The 22,205-nt window shown below is 27.0% G+C and overlaps 4 protein-coding genes across 4 annotated transcripts; 2 read left to right on the top strand and 2 right to left on the bottom strand.

The window, feature by feature from the left end:
* Positions 1-2,199: 2,199 nt before the first annotated feature.
* LOC122507330 (cadherin-89D) lies at positions 2,200-7,693 on the top strand. Its single transcript, XM_043619992.1, has 12 exons — positions 2,200-2,334; positions 3,262-3,395; positions 3,516-4,283; positions 4,402-4,557; positions 4,626-4,836; positions 4,976-5,222; positions 5,320-5,635; positions 5,780-6,467; positions 6,552-6,707; positions 6,850-7,005; positions 7,091-7,317; positions 7,565-7,693. The coding sequence occupies exons 2-12, from the start codon at positions 3,284-3,286 to the stop codon at positions 7,594-7,596; spliced, it is 3,069 nt and encodes a 1,022-aa protein (XP_043475927.1). The 5' UTR covers positions 2,200-2,334; positions 3,262-3,283; the 3' UTR covers positions 7,597-7,693.
* A 1,028-nt stretch (positions 7,694-8,721) lies between these two features.
* LOC122507332 (neuropeptide SIFamide receptor) lies at positions 8,722-16,507 on the bottom strand. Its single transcript, XM_043619995.1, has 3 exons — positions 15,688-16,507; positions 13,668-13,767; positions 8,722-10,432 (listed from the first exon to the last, which is right to left on the bottom strand). The coding sequence occupies exons 1-3, from the start codon at positions 16,238-16,240 to the stop codon at positions 9,580-9,582; spliced, it is 1,506 nt and encodes a 501-aa protein (XP_043475930.1). The 5' UTR covers positions 16,241-16,507; the 3' UTR covers positions 8,722-9,579.
* Positions 11,715-12,482, bottom strand: LOC122507333. Its single transcript, XM_043619996.1, has 2 exons — positions 12,394-12,482; positions 11,715-12,133 (listed from the first exon to the last, which is right to left on the bottom strand). Exons 1-2 carry the CDS (start codon positions 12,403-12,405, stop codon positions 11,888-11,890), a joined length of 258 nt encoding a protein of 85 aa, XP_043475931.1. The 5' UTR covers positions 12,406-12,482; the 3' UTR covers positions 11,715-11,887.
* Positions 16,508-18,443: 1,936 nt separating the features above from the next.
* Positions 18,444-20,969, top strand: LOC122507334 (protein kinase C-binding protein NELL1-like; the record flags this gene model as incomplete). Its single annotated transcript, XM_043619997.1, has 8 exons — positions 18,444-18,575; positions 18,722-18,851; positions 18,924-19,389; positions 19,459-19,668; positions 19,794-19,944; positions 20,059-20,341; positions 20,439-20,594; positions 20,747-20,969. Coding segments are annotated over exons 3-8 (1,273 nt in total), but the record flags the coding sequence as incomplete, so codon positions are not given.
* Positions 20,970-22,205: the final 1,236 nt, after the last annotated feature.

Here is a 22,205-nt window from a genome sequence, read left to right as displayed (position 1 = left end):
TCAGGTATGTTTATATAGGTGTTAGAAAAGCACCGATAATTATTCAAACATAGAGACTTGAGGAATGACAAGGTAATATTCGTCGGGATACTGACTTCTGGGTGGAAGATGGTTCTCTTGGGAATCCATTAATTAATCCAAACTGCCTGCCTCTTGTCTACCAAAGGGATTATATTTCCCACAAGGTTACAAAACTTCCAGATACTTAACATTTTTTCTCAATTTATTGAAAAAACGCGGAATATTATTTTAAATTCCCCTCAACGAATTCTGTTATTGCAACTTTTTTTCTATTTGACGAGGAATTAAAATATCTAAAAATAAATTCAAAAATAAGTCTTAATATTCAAATGAAATTTCCCAGGGAAAAAATTAACTTCTGCTTATATTTATGGCACTTGTCTATTTTTATAAATTTTAACTGAAAAATGAATGGAATTGGAAAGATGGCGGTGGATTATACGCACTCTGCGTTAAAATGAAAGTAAATTGTCTACTTTTAACTAAAAAGTTAGGTAAGTTAGGAAAGAATAGGTAAAAAGGAGAAGAATTTGTTTTTAGAAATTTCAATTCAAGTGTAATTTTTTATAAAGAAACGGGAAAATTCTTCAAATTTGCAGAATATAATAGTTTTAAAAAAATTATCATTATTTTTTGAAAAAAAAAATATCTTTTTTTCATATAATTATTATTAAAACTAATGCAAACTTACGAGAGTTCTGTCGTAGCATTTGTGAGAATTGAAGCACCGAAAGCTCAAACAGGTTCTTCTCAAAAAATGAGTATTAGAGGGAGAATTCGTAAAAAGGAAATATATACACAATCCTATTCCGCTTTTGCGCTATTGAGGCCAGAAAAATGAAAATCGGTGGAAATATAAAATATTCTATCGTTTCATTACGAATAAAGTGAATAAACTCCTGAGGCAACTATCCATTTCCAAAAATTGCAAATAAAATTCCTGACAAGTGGTACCGGCCTATCAAATATACATGTCTCTTATCATCTTTAACTTCATCTCCCTGGGTTCTTCGGACACGTGATTGCGTTTCGGTACGCCGACACTGACTAAACTCCTGACGACTGGCAACCCGAACACCATCGCTCCTTGATCCTGCGCTTCCTGTTCCACCCTGTCTCTATGTTCGTTCGCCACCTCCTACAAAACCTTGGAACACCTGGGATTTAGAGGGGCAAATGAACTTTCAAGAGATTTTTCCACTATTGCAAAACGAAAACGCTTTCTTTCAAATTAAATTCCAATAGTGATTTTTTTTTTATTTTATTCTTTCTTCAATGTTTTTTTCTTTCGCTTCATTCTTTTGTGTGAAGGAAAATGATGAAAAATACCTATATTTTCCACACTTTTCTATTTTTCCTATTTGAACGGATAAATTTCCTTTTATATTCTTTTTACCTTTTTGCGTTTGATTATATTTTGCCTATTTTAAATTACAGAACTGAATTACCAACCTGGCGTCGATCAGGAAGGTCCCATTTACCGACTGTTGATTCATAATTGCTATCAATTGATAACTTGAGAGAGAAAAATCTTCTTTATCATAAGAGGGTAAATTTGTCTCTTCTGTTTCTGCAATGAATCGAAAGATGGCAGTAACGTTGTCTTCTAATGTAGGCGCTTTTTTAAAAATATTCCTAGTTTTCCCTTATGTATCAGGGAAAAGTCGGGGATTTTTATTAAAGTACTGGAAAAAATTGAATTTTCAAAAAGTTACAAATGATTGCAGAAATTCAATTATTTTCAAAAGTAATATTAAAAAATTTTACAAAACCCATGTACAAAAGTCCAAGTGTAACTAAAAAATTAATCAAAATTTCCCATATTCCCCTTTTTTGAACTTATTTTACGCTGTCGACATATAATAATATTCTTATTTAATAACTAAATTATTTAAAAAGTAAGAATTCTATGTAAAGTACAATTCGTAAAATATTACTAATTGTTACTGGTATACTGGTCAGTACTGCGCCAGTTGTACATTTTTGTTTGGGTTATATTATAAACTTTTATTTAGAATCAGCCATTTTGTTATTTATGTTATATTTGATTTTTATTATATGAATTTTTTCATTGTAAATGTTAACCAGGAAAGAAAGTTTCCAATAACTGACCAACAGATTTTACGCAGGTGAATGTAAATGCCCCTCAGTATTTAGATAGGTGCTGATCTTATAAGTGACTTTACATACGAATCAAGTATGTATTGTATTAAGATTAAAATGTAACTTTTTGGAATACGAATAAATTTGTGAATGTGTAGTTTTTCTTTTTTTTGGAAGATAATTATTGAATCAACATTTTATTATTAAAGGGTATGATAATGTTTACTATTTTTATTTCATTCGATTTTTAAATTTAAGGATTATTTTCAATTATAATATTATAATATTTTACATTATTTATTTAATTATTAGAGTTACAATGTAATCAATTTTTAAAGGGACGTTTATCTTGTAGGAAATGAATTGTTTAATTATACAAGTCTATAAATAGTATGCTTATAAGCGTTTGCTATTTAGTAATACGTACATTTATTGCAACCTTTCTAATAGAATGTTATACATATTGGATTTGTCTGTTCCGCGCGGCTCGTCTTGATTCGAAACATACAAATTCTTTCGATTCATGCTGTTAATTTACCATATCTTTAAATATAATTATGAATTTTATTGATTTAATTATAAATGTTAAAAAAAAAAAAAAAAAAAAAAATGTAATAATAGCAAAGTTTAATATTTTTCTTATTATAATGTTTCGCAATATTAATGAGTGTTTAATAGATTTTTATTAAATGACATAATAAATGTTTTTATAAACATTTATAGATTTAATGCATTAATTGAAAAAAGAGTAATGTTTCTTTCACGCAAAAGTTTTGTTGACCCCACTTAAGTCTATAGTTTTCAGGCTTATTCACTAGAGAATTTCGAAAGTCACGTTTATCCAGTTTTCGCTCCTACTCTTTTTTAATGCTCATTTTTTGTGTTTAATTTTATTAAAAATTAATGTTTAAAATTAAAAAAGTTAAAAAAAAATATTCTCGTTTTATTTTATCTTTTTTATGCAATCTCAGTTTATTACACTTACACATGTAACATTTTAACAAATTGAAAAATGAAAACTTTTACAAAAAAATGTTTATGAGCTTACAAGCCGTAAAATTATATTTAATTTCAATATTAGCTTTTATATTTATGATTAAATTATTGGCTCTTACTTATTAAATTTTTTATTTTCAGATTTAAAATTTTATAAGCAAATATGTGGAATGAAAGAAATAATAGAATATTTGTTCTGCGTCGTCGAAATAGTTATTTTTGGCAAATAGCTATATTTTACTTTTTTATTAAATTTGATTCTTTTTATGCAAGGGGTAAGAATAATATTTACAATAATAACTAAAATAGTAACAAATAGTAACGTTATACATCTATAACTGGTATACTTGATTGATTATATTTTTAATATTAAAAACTTTGTTTTTATTTTGCAGAATGTGAGGTTGAAGGCTTACAAGTATTTTACAATTCTTTAAAACCATCTTTAGATGAAGCACAGCTGGAAAGAATTGGTCCCAAATTTGAAGTTGATTTTTATAATATCAGCATTGTAGAAAACTTACCAAATGGTTTTAGTGTTTTGCAAGTAGTTGCTCACGATAGAGTTCAAAATGAAGAATTTATATATGAATTAGATGATGATTCTGGTGCTTTTTTGATTGATTCAAATTCAGGATGGTTAATTGTGAGGAATTCATCAATTCTTGATAGAGAAAAACGATCCATCATAAGAATGAAAGTTTACGCATTTAAAAAGTCTTTTACAGATATTTCAAACACAAATAATGTTGTTAATTTTTCAAATGTTTCATGTTCACCAACAACTGTTGCTTCTTCAACATTTGCAAATGTTGAATTACTAATTCTTGATGTTAATGATAATAATCCAATTTTTTTACCAAGCAACTATTATGTATTAACAACTTTATCAAATTCGAATATTGGAGCAATTTTGGGAAAAGTTCATGCCATTGACAAGGATGAAGGGAAAAATGGATTAGTTTCCTATCGTTTGCAAAGATCGGAGAATATTACATCTCCTTTTGCAGTAGATATATTTACTGGAGAAATATCTGTAAGAAAAAGTCCAATAATGGTTGGCAAGTATATCATCTTTGTTGAGGCTATGGATAATCCTTTGAATCCTAGTGAAAAACGTTTCTCTCTGGCTGTTGTTACAATAAATGTAATTCAATCACCCGGTCAGTATATTTTCTTTATTGTTTTATATTATAATGCATGAGATCTATTTACTTCAAGAGAATATGGAAATTTTAATTTTCTTCGTGTAGTAATTTTATTGTTGATATTTTTAACTAGTTTTTCAGTCAGAAAGTCTAAAATTTATTGGGACACCTTACAAATTTTGGATTCAGATAGATGCTCCTATTGGAAGTACTGCAGGACAAATTTTCACAAATAATGTAATGAAAGATAAATACTTGTTTGATTTGCTGCATAGTTACAGAGACGGAGGTGAGAAAAATTAATTTTTGAATTTGGATTGTTATTATAATTTTATCTCATCAACAATTTTATTACAGTTCCCTTTGCTATAGAGGAAAAGTCTGGGGTAATAACTGTTGTTGACGAAATTAGAAAATACAAAAACCATTTCTACGAATTTGAGGCAGTTATTGTTGAGAACAATGACATTGTTCTGTTAACTAATGTGACTATAATTATAAACTCTGAATTGAAAAGCATCAATATTGACAACAACATTGATAATAAAAGAAATAAAACATCAAGTCTGTAAGTTTATCAAGTTTTTTCCTTTCGCAAATTCTTTCTTACGATTTTAGAAGAATGGAAAAGAATTCTTATCTATTAATTGTTAAACACTTTATAAATAATAAGTAATGCTTTTCATTAATCTCTTCTCTTTTCTTAGGCAAAGTCCACAAATTTTTCACATAAGCGAGAATTCAAATACCAGATACATTGGACAAGTCAAGTCAATAAAATCCAAACTAAACGAAAACGTGAAATTTTATATTACTAATCAAAAAGATGTTTCTGAAATAGGAATAACTAATGATGGATTTCTTTATACAAACCATTCCTTGGATCGAGAAGAGAAAGAAAATTATAATATTACAGTTGCAGCAGAAACTTTAGCTGAAATTGAAACAATTCATGTATGTGTCACACGTCTATATAAATATATACAACTATAGATCCTTATTTTGTAAAATAACTAAAAGTTTTAGTTAAAGTGTTGAAATTTAATTTTAGATAGTTGTTATTGTTGACGATGAAAATGACAATGCACCACTATTTAATTCAAACTCTTATGAAGGGTATATATTTGAAAATAGCCCTTTGGGAACACAAGTAACTATGAAAAATAAAATATTTGCCTTTGATTTAGATAATAATATTAATGGAACCTTTGTATATAAAATTTTTGATGATGGTAACGGAGACAGCAGTTTATTCGAAATAGAAATGAATAGTGGAATTATTTTTTACAAAGGATCATCGAAAGAAGATAACCTAGATAGAGAAATAAAATCAATTTATAACATGAAAATTGTCGCTATTGATAAAGGTAATTAATAAATAAAACGAATCATTGTTCCTGGTATGCATGTATAGCACAACATTTTCGAGCTCTCTCTCTCTCTAAAGTGTATGCGATTTAATTATTTTATTATTGCATGTTATAAATAATTAATTAATGTTTTTGCTATAGGTAATCTTCAATCTGTGGCGAATTTAACAATTACAGTAAAAGATATTAATGATAATGCTCCTAGTTTTACGAAAATAAAAATGGTTCTCGATAAAAGCGATATTCAAGTATTAGGATTTGCTAAGGATACGGATAATACTTCCTTGATTGCTGATAGCGATAATTATTTCATTCATAAAGATGAAAAAAGTCAACATTATTATCTTAGTTATTACAATAACTTGGAAAAGCAAATTAGTAAATTACAAAAACCAATTATTTACATATCAGAAAATGTAAAGTTAGATTCAACCGTTTTTCAACTTGAAGCCCATGACAATGATGTTGATAACAATGCAATTATAACTTATAACATTCTATCAGAAAATTGTAAAAATATATCTGAGCCATATGAAGAGCATTTTATAATCAATTCGGAAACTGGTCAAGTTTCCATTAAAAAACTTTTGCCTGGAATGGATGTTTGTCTTTATGTCAGAGCCATTGATGGTGGAAATCTTGCAGATGAGATACAATTAAAAATTCATATTACTTGGTCTGAAAATGATACTACCACTACAAGTCCTCCAAAACAACAACGATTCATAATGTCCTTTTTCCAAACTGGTGCTTTTATTTTAAGTTGTATTGTTTTTATTGCAACTTTTTTAACTTTTCTATACATATCATGTGCACGAAGAAATAAAAGGTAAGATTAGAATTAAAATCAAATCTAAAGTATAAATGATATAGCTTGTAAATATATTTGAATTGTAATTTTTGTTTATATTAGAACATATCTAAAATCTGCTGATCCTTTCTTAACTGCAAACGTTCTCACGAATCATCATATGCAAGGCATTAATTTCGAACAATTATTTAGCAAAAATTTTCAACTTGGTCAGAATACTTGTGATCATGAATCCAATAGCGATATAAGATTATCCAGGTAATTAATATACACATAAATACCAGTAAATTATCAAGTTGTATAATATTAAAGCAGCCTGACGACTAAAAATTAAAATCAAATATAGAAATATTTTTGAATTTAAATGATACATAATTTATTTTTCTTTTTTGCAATTTAGTTTTCCCAACTGCAGAGCTTCTATGGATACTGATAAGAAATTTGTTACGTCAGCAACTTCTTTATATTCCTGTTGTCATGATTCTGGAGTAATTGCACGCGTTTGTCATTGTAACAATATGTACAATTCAGAAACATCAAGTCAAAAGAGTAACAAGTTAGTAAAAACTATTAGTCTTTATTAGTCACTGTTGCGTGACTTTTGTTTTTAAATGTTGTTAAATAAATTTTTCATTTTTCAGAAGCTACGAAGATTCACTGAAATCGTTTCAACGACATTCATTATCATCAAATATTGAATCGTTCACAAACTATCCTACACATAAAATGATTCAAAATGCGGAAAAACAATTCAATTTTTTTTCTAGAGAAAATAATGTTAAGGATGATGTTTTTATTCACAAACATGAACAATCTATAGCAAAAGAATCAAATAATTCCAAAAAGATCATGAATAAATTGCCAACTGGTAAGATATGAATTTCCGTTAAATCAAGCTTTTAGAGGACAAAAAGCAAGATTTTCCCAAATCTATGTCTCATAATTAATGTATGACCATAATTTAATTTTAATACTTACATTACATAAAAAATGTTTTTTATGAAAAATTATATATGTATATGATTTTCATTTTACAAAAAGTTTGTTGCAAACTTACTATCACTAATATCATTTGCGCAAAATTATGCATAATTTAATTACTATATTTATTTCAGCATCTGGAACTCAAGGTCGAGTGTTGTACTAAACAATAATAGTTGAGAATATTAAAACAAATCAATTATAATGTAATTGAAAATAAAAAATAAAATAAAAGAATAGAAGAATGGACGATTACTATAAATGACTATTAAATTTCAGAATTAACTATAATAATTTGAATGTTCTTTCATTCATTCACTTTTTTTGTCCCTCACACTCTGAAGTTGTCTCTTGTTTATACTTTTGTTTTTTGTTATCTTTAGATAGATTGTATATTATATTATTATGTTATAATTATTTTTAATTTATAATTAATTCAAAATTGTAATGACAAATAGAAATTATCAAAATTTTTTGTCACTTCTTTTCATTTAAAGATTGAAATTATGCAGATTTTTGTTCTTTACTTCTAAACAAAAATAGAAAATTGTTAAACAACTGTAATTAAGAAATAGAAAATTTATTTATTTTGCTTTATTTTTCTTAATGAATCAATGAGTTTTATTATTTATGAAATAAATTGAATTCTTGCTTAGAATTTTATCAAAAAAAATATTTTTAGAAAATTGAATTTCCATGAAAATTATTATTATTAGTGAAATTAATTGAATTTTTCTGAATTTTTCTGAATTTTTTGGGGAAATTTTATTAAAGTAGTAGATATTGAAAATCATTGAAATTAGAAAAATGCATTTTATTTTTGAAAGTAATTGAAATTAGGACAAGAATTTTTATTAACATTTATGAAAATAATTGAACTTTGGAGAAGAATTTTGTTATTTATAAAGGTAATTTATAAACACAGTTGAATTTTATAAGAAGAATTTTAATTTTTTTTTAAATAATTGAATTTCCGCAATTATTTGTAATTTCTCCAAAATTGAATTTTTTTAATGTTTTCAACAAAAATTTAAATTAGAAAATTTTTAAATTCTATTTTTAATATTGCTAATTTTATTTAAAAAAAAGGTAGTAAGAAGTTAGCCGCGCGCTTTAGCGCCCGAATTGTTGCTAGTATATGTTATTTATTGATAATTCATAAAATAAAGATTAAAATATTTTTTATTATAGTGCAACGAGTGCACACTTTGTACATGAGAATCAAGTAAAGTGAAACAGCATTAAGATGTTTAATTTATTATTTATTTAACACAAGACAATATTTCTGTTTTATATTTGTGAATATTTCGATGCATACACAGATAATCGCGTACGTATAGTGATTAGTTTTTATTTTCTTTTTTTCAATTTCCTAGAAAGTAATTATTTTTGAGATCAAACTTGAATTTTTTTCTACGCATTACATACTTATTTTATGTAGACAATAAAAGAAAAAGTTGTAGAATATAAATATAGCATTGATTGAAATTTTATAAAAGTTACAGATACTGTTTTTTTTGTACCATTAATCGCAAATCATTAAAAGCAATAAACGCATTCCTCCTCCTATATAAAAATAATTTATTTCTTGAAATATTTTTAAAATATCATTTTCTCACAGCGTGTTATAATAATAAAATACTTTGACAACATTGTGACAGGAGAATTATTTTAACGAATGACAATAAAGCAAAAAGAAATGTGTATTCTTTATAATCATGTTAAAATTGCACAATGTTGAAATGCACAAGTCGTTAATTAAAAAAAAAAAGAAGTTAATGTAGCACCAACATAAATTGACAATATTTCACGTGTGATGTATGACGGTGTAGTTAGATATACATCATTTTCTCTTTCAAATATTGTGTGTAAGTTGCGAGATTTTAAAAGCGCAATCATTGCTTTCAGAAAGCATTCAACACGATTGTGTACTATATAGTTGGTAGTGGTTGTCGATATAATTGTTTGTATGCACAAATAATGTGCACTGTACATACTGTACCCAGCTTCCGGAACGAGTTCTTACTTGATCCACATAAACTCATCATCCGGCCTGATTCAGCCTATCACGGCTGTTTTAAGCATCGTCATAAGACGTTTGCTCTCAATTAACACGGTTCTTGATTTAAAAATCAATCAATTTAATTCTTTACACTCCATTATGGTTAAAAATGTATGAAACATTGCTATCTTGATGAACAGGAGGTCCATGAAAGTTTCTCCTTGCAGGATGATGATGATGATAATGATGGTGGTAAATATTATTATTATTACTATTATTATTATTACTATTATTATTATTGTTGTTGTTGTTGTTAACATAATACGATGATTTTCTTATGCTTGTAGAGGACGACATAATAGCAACAGTTTCATAGTAACGCAATTTACCGCAACATCTGCCACTCTTTAAAATAGCCATGAAACCACGCCTATATTTTTTATTAAAAAATGCATACAGTATTGGATTGATGCAAGAATTACTGGAACCTAACCATTGAGCTATGGGCGTTGCTATGGGCAATATTTCATCTTCCCAATCAGCAATATCACCACCCAATTTGATTCTAGTAAAAATAACATATAATGGCAGCCAGGATAGTACAAATAAAATAACTACCACAACCAACATTTTAACAACTTTAACCTTAGACTTTTGCTGCAATCTTTCCATTTGTGCATCCTTAGTGTCTGTGGGAATATGTCTCTTCCAAACTCGTATCCATATTAATACGTAACATAAGGAAATTAACAACATTGGTAAAACATAGCAAAGCATCAAATTACCAATGAGAAAAAATAAAGAACCATATTGTGGTCTAGGCCACATTTCAATGCACAACCTTAAATCTGGATGATCTTCTTCGTAAATTGCCACCAAGTCAAAAAATAGTAGCCATGGCAATGTTGTTGTCAGAGCAATAAACCATATAATTATAATCATAAGTCGAGCTCTCTTTTTTGTAATCTGACATTTTAACGGCCACCAAATTGCCAGAAATCTGAAAAATAAATAAATGAAAAGTGTTATTAATTTAATAATTAATCAAGTTATGTATTGCGCAATAAAAATTGCAATGAAAATTGTAAGAAAAAAACAATTACAATGTACTTTCTAATACGGTTCCCGACCATTTTACCGAATGACCATTTTTCCGCAAGTTCGTTTTGCCGAAAACCGATTTTACCGACGTTCGGTAAAATTGATTCGGTAAAATGTACGGTAATCACCAGGAAAAAAAAATTTATTTGATTAAAATAACCGCGATTAAATTTTTATTGTCAAATAAATATTCACTTATAACAAAGAATTTTTATTTAATTAAATGGTATTTGCCACAAAAAACGTCAATAATGGCGCGATTGAGTCAATTTCGGCGTGCCAGTTACGGCGGGAAAAATAACGTGTATTTAGAAGTTATGGCGCGAAGCAATTTTTGTTCTTAAATAATTAATTTAATAATAGTTTAAATGAGTGTTTATTTACGTAATACGTACAATTAGGATATCGAGGAAGATTGAAATCAACTTTTTCAATAATAACTATATTATTTTAAAATAGCGTAAATAATTATTTATTTCACAAAGTCGCCATAATTCGCACAGAACACTCTTACCCTATGTTTATTTTTCAGTTAAATTAAAAAAATTGTTCTTATGATGTTGATGGTTCAAGCCCTAAAAATCTAGTCAGATCGCAACCTTATACTGAGAATGATTTATGGATACTTTTTACAGTTAATTTAAATATTATTTACATAAAATTAAAGGAAATTGTAACATTTTTTTAGATTACTTTAATAATGATAAGTGCATTCTATAGTTTAAAATAATGGTCCATTTCTTTTAAATAGAATTTATATTTGTTTATGTAATGTTGTTCTATTAAAAAAAACATGAATATATAGTTGTTACAGATTAGTTATACAACAGTGTTATATATTTGTCAGTTTTCAACGCTGGCATTTCTCATAACATGCTTGTAACATGATACAACCATTACATATTCATATCAACTGGGAGCAATCACATATTAGAATACTTTTCGGAAAGGAAAAAATATTTATGTATGTAAGTATATTTTGCTGTAAACTTCCATTCTTTAATACGTATACTTAGTGCATTTTATTTTCGAAGAAATTTTATGTCATGTGAGAATATAATTATGTTATCATAAAAGACAGGGTACCAATAAGTTATGTACTTTTTATCCGAGGTCCTTTTATTTGTATGTGACTATTTTAATGCAATTAAGAAAGGGTTAAAAACATACAGAACACTAGATTTAATAGCAAATAAATTTTATTATGAATTTCAATGAATGACAATATAAGGACAGTAACTTGATTTATAATTTTGACGTTTCAATAAGAAAATTTTAAATGATGATAATAATGCCGTTTTTCAGACAATAGTAGCCAATGAAACCAAAACGATAATATTTGAATTTCAGTTTTTTAACCATGAAGTCCATGCAAACCATGTCCAAGGACGTGTCCATGAGAGGGTAGGAAAGTTCTAGTTACGATGGGAGCATTGTGAACAACCGGAGCAATTGGCTGAGCAATTACATGTGGGAGACTCACATGCCCATGACTGATAATTTGGGGTGTGTGAACTGGCCCCAAATCATGATTTAAAACAATACCAGTTAGGCCCCCAGGGAAGGCAGCAGCAACAGCCAGGATAACGGAAAGTATAGCCTATTTTATAAACATATTTTTTTAACAAAGTAAGTAACTGCTTGGTTAATTCAAATTAAATTGCATTATTCATTAAAATATGATTTTAAATACATTGTTCTTTTAAATAAAAATGTATTAAATGATGATATTTTTAACAAGTCGAAACATTGGGGCAACATGAATTTTGAGAAAAGCAATAAAAATTTGCAAATATAGTTTTCTTTTTTATTTTTCCCCAACATAGTGCATACAACTAGTGAAATGCAAATGAAACTCACCAGCTTGAACATGATGCTATGATAAATGAAAGATGATTACTTTTCGAATTATGGGATACTTGTGTCTCTGAATAAGAAGTTTCCATCGTTTTATACAGATTGACAGAAATAAAAAACCAAACTAGATGAACAAATAAAAACAGGAATATGTTTGTGTTAAGCAATTGAATGACGGCAATTGAAGAAAAGATTGAGTCAGCCACTCACACGGTTGTTGAAATTTTAAGCTGTGTAAAGTATTTTGAACCAATCAAATGGTCAATGAAATATAATACAATCTATATTTATCAGATTATAAAGATGGAATCGCAGTTGTGAGAGAGATCGACAAATAATCTGACTATATATTCAAGTATAACATTTATTATAATTAATAGTAAAATTAAAGAATTTCTTTATTTTTGAACCTAGTACTGTCTAAATTTGAATGAGGAAAATTTAATTGATTCCTAGCGATATTACTAATTCACAGCGTATATGCGCTAATTGAAATCAATCGTATATATCTAATATCGCTTTTTCAGATTGAGGGAGAACAATATACAGCTTTTTTTTAAATATGTATATGTAATGGTTTTAAGGGTAGCCGCGCATCACTAACCCACAATAAAGCATAGGTAGATTTCGTAAATTTTTAAAAAATTATGATTATAAGCTTTTAGTAATATAATAAAAACTATAAGGTTATTATGGCACTTAATTTATTCTAAATATTTAGAAAATTTAAACTGTAGTGAAGAAAAGTAAAATTTAATATATCAATACCAAGATATAGACATGTACTTCATTTAAAAATAATATAAAACTAAGAAAGTGGTCAGTAATAGAGAAACTTGAGTAGAATAGTGTAACAGAATACATATTCTTATTGACTAAAACTAGGTACAATCACTTTTCAGAAAATTATTATATACGACTACATGTGAATATATAAACATTACCTTTTTGGTAATGTATCAGGTAATACTCAAAAATTTAAAAGAAATCTCTTATCACAATTATCATTTAAGCTACAGAATAGTTTTCATAATTGTTTGGGGGTATTTGCGACAATTTGGCAAGTCCCCTAAACTTGATTTTTGTTACAGCGCGCGTATCATCATCGAAACAATATAGTCGAAACATTCTATTGAAGAAATAATGTGTATACTTAATAATGCTGCAAGTTTAGATGCTGTATTGGAATAAATAAAATTTATTGGTTATTAATGCCGTATATTTTTATCAAGTGCAATACGAGTGCAATTTTCAATAAAATGAAATTACAATATTACCTGTCTAAAGAAACTGCAACGAGACTATATACAGAAGCAGCAACTGATACGCCTTGAATATAGGGAACAGTTTTGCACATAAACCATCCAAGAACCCAAGCTGTAAGAAATTTTAAGATTATTAACAAGATATCTGAAAAAATTATTAATTATAACTCATATTTAACTCAAAAAGATTCAAACTATTATTTTTTATTGAAACTACAAGAAAATTCCAAAGAATAGCTAAAGCTAGATTTGCTCCATTGCATCAGTATTTTTTTAGAATCTCAAAAAACATGACCAATTTTACAATGTAATAAACAAGTTTTTTTTAAATTATTTGAAAAATTCGTTCCTCGGATATTTAGGTTTTCCAATTACAAATTTTAAATTGAAGTAAGATTCTGGTCAGTTAAAAAACTTTTGATAATATACAACATGCGATTAATAAAACTCTTGGTTATTTGAATTGCTTTTACGCGTAGTGCGGTCTCTTGAAGTTCAATTTATCAAGAGTCTACAACTGTATATCCAATAGTTTCTGGAGTTGCTGAATTTGAAATTTTTAAAAAATTTGTTGTTAAACAGTAATTCAGTATCATGAATTAAAAAAATTTATAACCTATCATTACTACTGTTGAATGTCAAAAAGGTATTTTGTACCAGGCAGAGTAAACTTGAGAAGAAATCAATTGTATTGGACTATTAAAGACAAACACGAAAGATAAAAAGATATCATTAAAAATTACAATATTCAAAATTTTTGATTTTTTAAAAAAGTTTTTGTCACATACAGACATTTTTTTATGGGAATATTTGGATTCCTTGGTACTCAAAATAAAATATTATGAGCATGTGTTCTATAAATTAAATAAATTTAAAAATTATTATTAAAAAATTTTCTCATTTTTCATCGATTTGCTAGAATTAAAAAATTAGAAATGCCGACTAATTTTGAAAAATTCGTAAAAAATGGAAAGAAACTAAAGACAAAAAATTCTAATAATAACAACAACAACCTAGGCACAAGAATGACCTAGTACAAGTGACCGAGATGCATGACCTGAATTCCGCTTCTATACAGGTGTCCTACTGCCCTCTACCCCCAGTCAACATATAAACCAATTTCACCTTAAATAAAAAAATTATTTGGCAATAATAAAAAAATTTACAAAAAGTTTTAACAGAATACAATAAATAATTAATTTTTTCGGAAAGGATCTAATAATAATATTAATACTTTCTTTATTGAATAAAAATTTTCAAGTAAGAGTTCAAGGACATGAAAAAATACCGAGAAAAATAGACTTTAAAAAGGAACTTTAAAGCATTACTGGAAGAACCGAGGAAGAACAGTAAATGGATATAAATGTACATTAATACATTGTTTACTATTTGAATGTATCTAATTAATACCAAATTAGATCAAGTTGATGATTTCAAGGTTACACAATTTAAAGGTACACAATAAGGTACCTTTAAAAACTTGGCATATGTTTTTGACCTTGTACATATATATTTTTACTATATGTGACAGGGACCTGCTACGAGGCGAAAAAATCGATTTTCACTTTTTTATCGATTCTTATAGTAAATAATTTCACGTAAAATAAAAAAGTATAAAAAAAATTCATGTATAATAATTATTAATAATAAAATAAGCAAACCCACCAATTTTTAAAAAAATCAACAAAATTGCAAAGACTAAGTGCAAAAAAATAAAACTGCTATATGCGATCAAAACCGCAACAGCCCTGTGTGCAGAATGGAAGACCTTGAAAAAGTAGAACAATGTCCGCCATGAGGGGTTATACAAATACACAAGCATTCGCACAGTAAGAAAAGGTTGCTCTAAATTTTTATAATCACTATTACCCTTTTACAAATAAAGGTAAAACAAAATTTGTCAATCTTAATGAAAAAATTTTGTATAATGATTCATGATAAAATAAAGGATGATGATGAATTAAAAATTGAATTAAAAAATATTGACATACATGAAAAATTTAGTTTAAATATGTAATCAGAATAAACTTACGGACAAAGATGTTGCTCATTAATGTAGCTGGTAGACAAAATACGATGACCAACACATCAGCAACGGCAAGATTAACGATAAAAAAATTTGTAACTGTTCTCATTCGTGGTGATCGATACACCACAGCGATCACAAAACAATTTCCAATCAATCCAACAACGAAAACAATAATGTATGCAACACAGTAAACAGCAGACATTGCCATACTATGTCTGTATAATAAACGATCAGTTACTGCAGGTTGTTCAGAGTTGCTATTGCTTTCATCACTTGATGAGGAGTTGATAAATAATCTGCTCATTGATTCTTCCATAGCAGAGCGAGGATTAACAACAGCCGAAGAATCTGTAGACGATGAAGAAGTTGCCGTCAGTAGCAGCGAATTATTAAACAAGTATTCACTGAATCTGCCTTTCTCACTACGCCGGACATGATTAATGTTTGATTCTTCAGAACGAGATGTCAAAAGTGCCATCCCTATTAATGTGAAAGAGGGTGGAGGTTGTGCCGGAGACTGTGGCACGTCTGGTTGGAACATTAGACCAGTAAACATAAAAAAAAGTCACTAAAATCTCTGAAAACACGAAAGAATTTGAAAAATTTATTTTATATTCTATAATAAACAGCGAAGAAAAAGATTTCAAAATATATTCAGTGGTATCAAAGAAAGAAATTGAATTGATTCCACTAACGTGAATTATTATTAAAGTGAAATAATATTGTTCTGTTAAGGTCAAATAGATTTGTACACTGTAGTACTTGCAAGCACACTACCTGACGATTCTCTAAAGCAATGTTTCTTACTCACTACACATTCAGCGCGCTTGCGTTTGCACATTGCGTAGTGCAGTACCTCACATTTAACAATAAAAACACATGTTATCATTATTAATAAAATTCATTTCTTAAGATAATTCTAGAGTTTGCTTCAATAAATGGATATAAATGACATGAAATATTTCTATTATTTTACATTCTTAATATGTATCAACAACTACAATTTTTTAATTAGATACCAAAATATTATTCTCATATTTCGTAAATCAACAAAGAAACATATAACAATTTTTAAAAAAATTCTTTATATATAACATTTTGTAATGACTTTAAAATTATCAACATCTACAATATTCAAAAGGATATGAAAAATTCAATTATGTTCAATATTTTTTTTTAATATTAGTCAAAATTTCAATTATCTTTATACATAATTAAATAATTGTATTTAAATAATTCAATTATTTTTATAAATAATAAAAATTTCACAGGAATTCAATTATTTTGCAAAACTTTTAGTAAATTTCTTCGCAATATTTCAATAATTTTCATAAATAATAAAATTTTTCCATGGATTCAATTATTTTCGTAAATAATAAAACTCCTTGCAGAATTTCAATTATTTTTAATACAATTTTAATCAAATTCCTCGAAAAAATTCTTAAAAATTTTGTTAAAATTCTTCAAAATAATTCAATTATTTAAAAATTTATTAATAAAATTTTTTATGATAATTGAATTCTAGGAAACATGCAATTATTCAATAAATTGTTATTTTTGTATTTAAATAATTGAATTCTAGTAGAACTTTCTCTTAAAAATTGATTTCAATTCAAATTTTAGATTATAAAAATTGAATATTAAAAGCATTAGAGCGTAAATTTTAAGAAATAATTGAATTTTGAAAAGGTTTTAAAATTATTAAAAATAATGGATTTATAGAAGAATTTTAGTTATAGAAACACTTTAAAAATTTCAAGTTTGTAAAAATTGCAAATTATTGCAAAAATTAAATTATTTTTGAGAGTAATAATATTCTTCGCAAAAATTAAATATTGTTCAAAAGTAATGAAATTCTTCTTAGAGATTCAATTATTTGCACAAATAACAAAACTCATTGCAGAATTTCAATTATTTTTAATATAAATTTAAATCGAATTTCTCGAAAAATGTAATTATTTTTAAAATTGGTATTAAAATTCGTTGATAGAATTCGATTATTTGAAAATTTGTCAATAATTATAACGATTCTTTATGGGAATTGAATTTTAAGAAACATTCAATTATTCAATAAATTATTTATTTGCATTTCATTTGTATACTTAAATAATTGAATTCTAGTAGAATTTTCTAATAAAAATAAAATTGATTTAAAAATGAATTTCAGTTAAAATTTTAGATAAAATTGAATATTAAAGGCGATATGAATTTTTAGAAATAATTAAATTTTCAAAATAACTTTTTTTGAAAAAGTTTAATTGAATTTTGGTTAAAAATTCTTGTAAATAATAATTGAATTGTAAATAATTTTATTACTTGGTCATCTTTAATTATTATAAAACATGAAGAAATCGATCATGAGTTATCGATATCTTCATGTTTTGTAGAATTATGTAATTTTGTTAATTGTGTAGCAGTTAGTGCATTTATTTGGTTTACACCAAAATTTAATTGTTTTATGATAATCGAGGAATTATTTAAATCATAAGAATAATATGTTTAGTATATTGAATTTTGAAAATAAATTTTTAATAAAAATTGAATACGCTTGTTTTAAGTAATAATTTTTGAAAAGTTTACTGCAATCTTTTTTGTAAGATTGAAAGTCTTTGTCAGCCAGGAAAAATAATGTTTTCATATAAAGCTTTCAACTATTGAACATTATTTGACTGAGTCACTGCAGATTTCGGCGAAATATTCATCGATTTACCAGAGCAGCGGCTTGCTATTCGTTCTGTGGGAGCTAAGGGATACTCGCGAGTGTATCAGTGGTGGTTGTGAGGCGTTGCTGCGCGCGGCTCAATGTCTACCTCAAGATATTATTGTATTTAAAGGGAAATATATTAAAAAAAAAGCTGCAGGGTAACAAAGTCTCTTTTTTTATATACTTGGTAAAACTCTTTTTATTTTATATTATTATACAGTATTTTTCTTAATAAAATTTTCACTTTAATACAATCTAAAACTAATTTATATTAATTAGCGATTTATAATTAATTAGAAAATAAATTAATACTTTTTTGTATTTTATTTTAAGGTGATGTTTGTAAAATGATGGTGACAGTGTAGAATGTGCTTAAATAATCCATAGAAGTGGACAAAAAAAACTTGAATCTTTTTTCTATATTAAATCATTTTCTTGGTCAATTTTAGCGTGATTTGACTAGGTAAGGTATTCGTAATATTCCTAAAAATTGAAATACTTGTGGAATTTTAAATAAATGTTCGTTTTGTTATAGGTTATAAGGGGAAGGAAGTGGATACAATATATGTTGAATGCTGCGTGTTTACTTCATTTTTTAATTTAAGACTTTAAAGAATACTGAAGATGACTCATTATGATAATGGCTTCATTTTTACAAAATGATTATTGATTATTAAAAGTTTACTCTTTATATGGATTGAGCTGTTTAAAAAAACACTTTGTTGGTTGTATTTCTAACCTTTTCTGGATCATGAGCCATAATCTGTTTCCTTCACATCTTATACTGCCATACGATTATAGTTCATATTGTCTTTGCGATAAAATTTTTAGCGCTAACAAAGTTAACAAATGCTTATTTTTTAAGATAATACCTTGTAAACATTTAAAGGACTTTTTATATCAAGTGCCCCGTAAACAAATTAGACGACAAAGTTTCTATGAAGGCTTTTTGCTTCTTGCAGCAGCAATTTACATATTTCTTGTTATATTTATTTCTACAGGTATAGTATATATTAATATTATTAAATTCACAAATCAAAATTGTTGTCATCATTTGTCTCTTGTTTTAGCATCTGGAACTATACAAGATAATGAAGATAATTCCAAGAATGCAGCTTTTAATGATTTAAAGGAATTTCATGATCTAAAATCAACGTTTCAAAGTGATCTTAACGGCATTATAGATTTATTGGAGGCACTGCAATTACATAATAAAACTCTACAAGGCATTACACAAGTTCCCGGTATCATACGATTAAAACCAGCGTATTATTTTCAGGGTAAATTTTATTTTTTGTACATGGTGCAACAAAAATATGGAACCCCCTCAAATTCATTTTCTGACCACATGTAGTTTTCAAAAAAGTTGTTAATATAATATATTATAAATTAATATGTTTTATAGGAGAAGATAGGGAACTTCGATTGAATGAAAATCATTTTCAACAAGTAACTTCATTGCTTCGACAGTGCTCTGAATTCACAATGGTTGCAATTTTACGACAAGAAGAAGCTAATTCTGGAGCTATAGTAGCGTTTTCGTATGGTAACAATAGGTATTAATTTGCATTATAGTAATTAAAGTTTTATATTAAATATCGAAACCGCGCGTCAAACTCATCGCAGTATCAAAGAATAATTAAGTATCTAATTATAGTAATCTTTTTAAGGTACTTGGAACTGCAGAGTAGTGGCCGAAAAGATGAATTACGTCTCCACTACGTATCTCGTCATGATGGCACTATTCACATTGAAAGATTTCCATTTCGCCTAGCAGATGGTGCATGGCATAAAGTTGCACTTATTATTAGCGGTTCCCAAGTTGAGTTGTTAGTTGATTGTCACCCTCTTTACCGGCGACTCCTCAGACCAGGAGCTCCTGACACAAACTTTACAAAACCTTTTCTTCAACTATGGGTAGGACAAAGAAGTATTAATCACTTTCTATTCAAGGTAATGTGTATTTTAATATTAACAATTGTTCACCTTATAATAATAAATCAATTATATTCTAAAAAATAATATTGAATATCATAATTATTTGTCATAGGGAGTCCTTCAAGATTTAAAATTAATAGCAAAACCTCATGGTTATCTGTACCAATGTCCACAGCTCGATTTGTCATGTTCAGCATGTGATCATTTTTTACTTTTGCAAAAAACAGTTGAGAAAGTATTATACGACATAAATGAACTAACTTTCAGGGTGAGTTTTTGAAATTAATTCAACACTTAAATATATGGAGAATTACATATACTTAATAACTTTTAAATAATCTCTATCATCATTATTATTATTACTATTATTATTAATGTTTAGGCTACAGACATTTTTTTTCATAAACTTCCTCTATTCAGTTAGCAACCGCAGAAAAAAGAATAAAGAAATTAGAAGATTGTGAATGTGAAAAATCTTGTAGAGTCAATGGAACAGTTCATGATGACGGAGCAACATGGGAGAAAGATTGTCAGCAATGTTCTTGTGTTCATGGTGAAATAAAATGTAAACTAACACCTTGTGCTCCAGTAACTTGTAAAAATCCGATGGTGCCTATTGGACACTGTTGTCCAGTATGTTTAAGTAAGTAATTAATTGTATTGTTATGCTTATTTCTTTTGCACGCTTTCTTTCGTCAATTTTTTTATGACCAAGCAAAGTTGAATGTGTTATGATTCAAAAAACATGTCTGCCTGAACTCGACATTTACCACTTAAATAAGTTTCTGATACTAAAAATTAAAAGTGCCCTAGTAGTTTCAGTCTTATTGAAAAAGGCCTTTACTACTAATACTAAAATTTATAATTTCAGTCTAAGTATAGTAAAAACTACTTTTACAAAAATTACTAGAAGTTTCGATGATTAAATAAATATTGAAAAAATACTGTTTTTTAAAAAGATGAAAAACTTTACGGCTGACTACAACTAACATCTTCTAATGATACTGAAAAAATTTTTAGTTTAAAACTTTTAGTTTAAGACTTTTAACTACTAAAGTTGTAAAATTAAAAAATACTATTCTTTGTCAGACTAAAAACTGCCTGCACTACTGAATCTAAAACGACTATAATTTTAATGTTTGTCTTACTAAGTAGTATATTTAGTACTTTTAGTCTGTCTGACTATACATTATAGTTACTACTTTTACTAAAAATTACAAGAACAAACATTTTTGTGATATTAAAAATTACATTATTTACAGAAAAAGATAAAAAAAACAACCTTTTTTAGTGCTTAATGATAAACAGGAAAAATGCGTCTGACTAAAACTGACGATTACTACTGATCAGAATTTACAATATAAATTATAGTGTTTCCCGGTAAACATTTTTTACCAACTAATAATAAATGCAAAAAATTCGTCTGACTAAAACGAATTTCTACTACTGAACAAAAAAAAGTAACAAGAAATTCACGAATATTGTTTACGTGCAGGAAATTTTACTTTATAAAATAATTACAAAAACGTATAAAGAAAATTAAAGGGCAAAAGTTATTGAGCATTGTTGTAAACAAAGAAAAATTCGCTGCCATAATAATCTTCACCAATCACAACGATTTGAAGATCATTTCAATCGAAGATAATTTTTATTTAAATATTTTATTAAAAAAATAATTTTTCCTATCAAATTGTTTTTCATTTTGAAAAATTTATTAAAAATTTGACAAATGGAACAAAGTTGAATCCTAACAACCTATTCAACTTCGTACCATTTGTCAAATATTTTCCTTATAATCCCATTAAATGTCCATTATATATCATTACGGAAATGGAAACGAGAAAAGTTCAGCTTTATTTTTATATAATTTTCATAAAAA

This window comes from Leptopilina heterotoma, unplaced genomic scaffold (genome assembly GCF_015476425.1).
Source record: "Leptopilina heterotoma isolate Lh14 unplaced genomic scaffold, ASM1547642v1 Lhet_461, whole genome shotgun sequence".
NCBI lineage: Eukaryota > Metazoa > Arthropoda > Insecta > Hymenoptera > Figitidae > Leptopilina > Leptopilina heterotoma.
The sequence above is the reverse complement of the archived record's forward strand: the minus strand, read 5'-3'. Positions and strand labels throughout refer to the sequence as shown.

Excerpts from the sequence above, each read along its gene's own strand:
- LOC122507330 (XM_043619992.1), top strand. The coding sequence starts at position 3,284 with ATGTGGAATGAAAGAAATAATAGAATATTTGTTCTGCGTCGTCGAAAT. Across the intron at positions 5,636-5,779 it reads AATTGTCGCTATTGATAAAG|GTAATCTTCAATCTGTGGCG; the intron begins GTAATTAATAAA and ends TTTTTGCTATAG. Across the intron at positions 7,318-7,564 it reads CATGAATAAATTGCCAACTG|CATCTGGAACTCAAGGTCGA; the intron begins GTAAGATATGAA and ends TATTTATTTCAG.
- LOC122507332 (XM_043619995.1), bottom strand. The coding sequence starts at position 16,240 with ATGTTTACTGGTCTAATGTTCCAACCAGACGTGCCACAGTCTCCGGCA. Across the intron at positions 13,768-15,687 it reads AATGAGCAACATCTTTGTCC|CTTGGGTTCTTGGATGGTTT; the intron begins GTAAGTTTATTC and ends AATTTCTTACAG. Across the intron at positions 10,433-13,667 it reads GTTGCAGTTTCTTTAGACAG|ATTTCTGGCAATTTGGTGGC; the intron begins GTAATATTGTAA and ends TTTATTTTTCAG.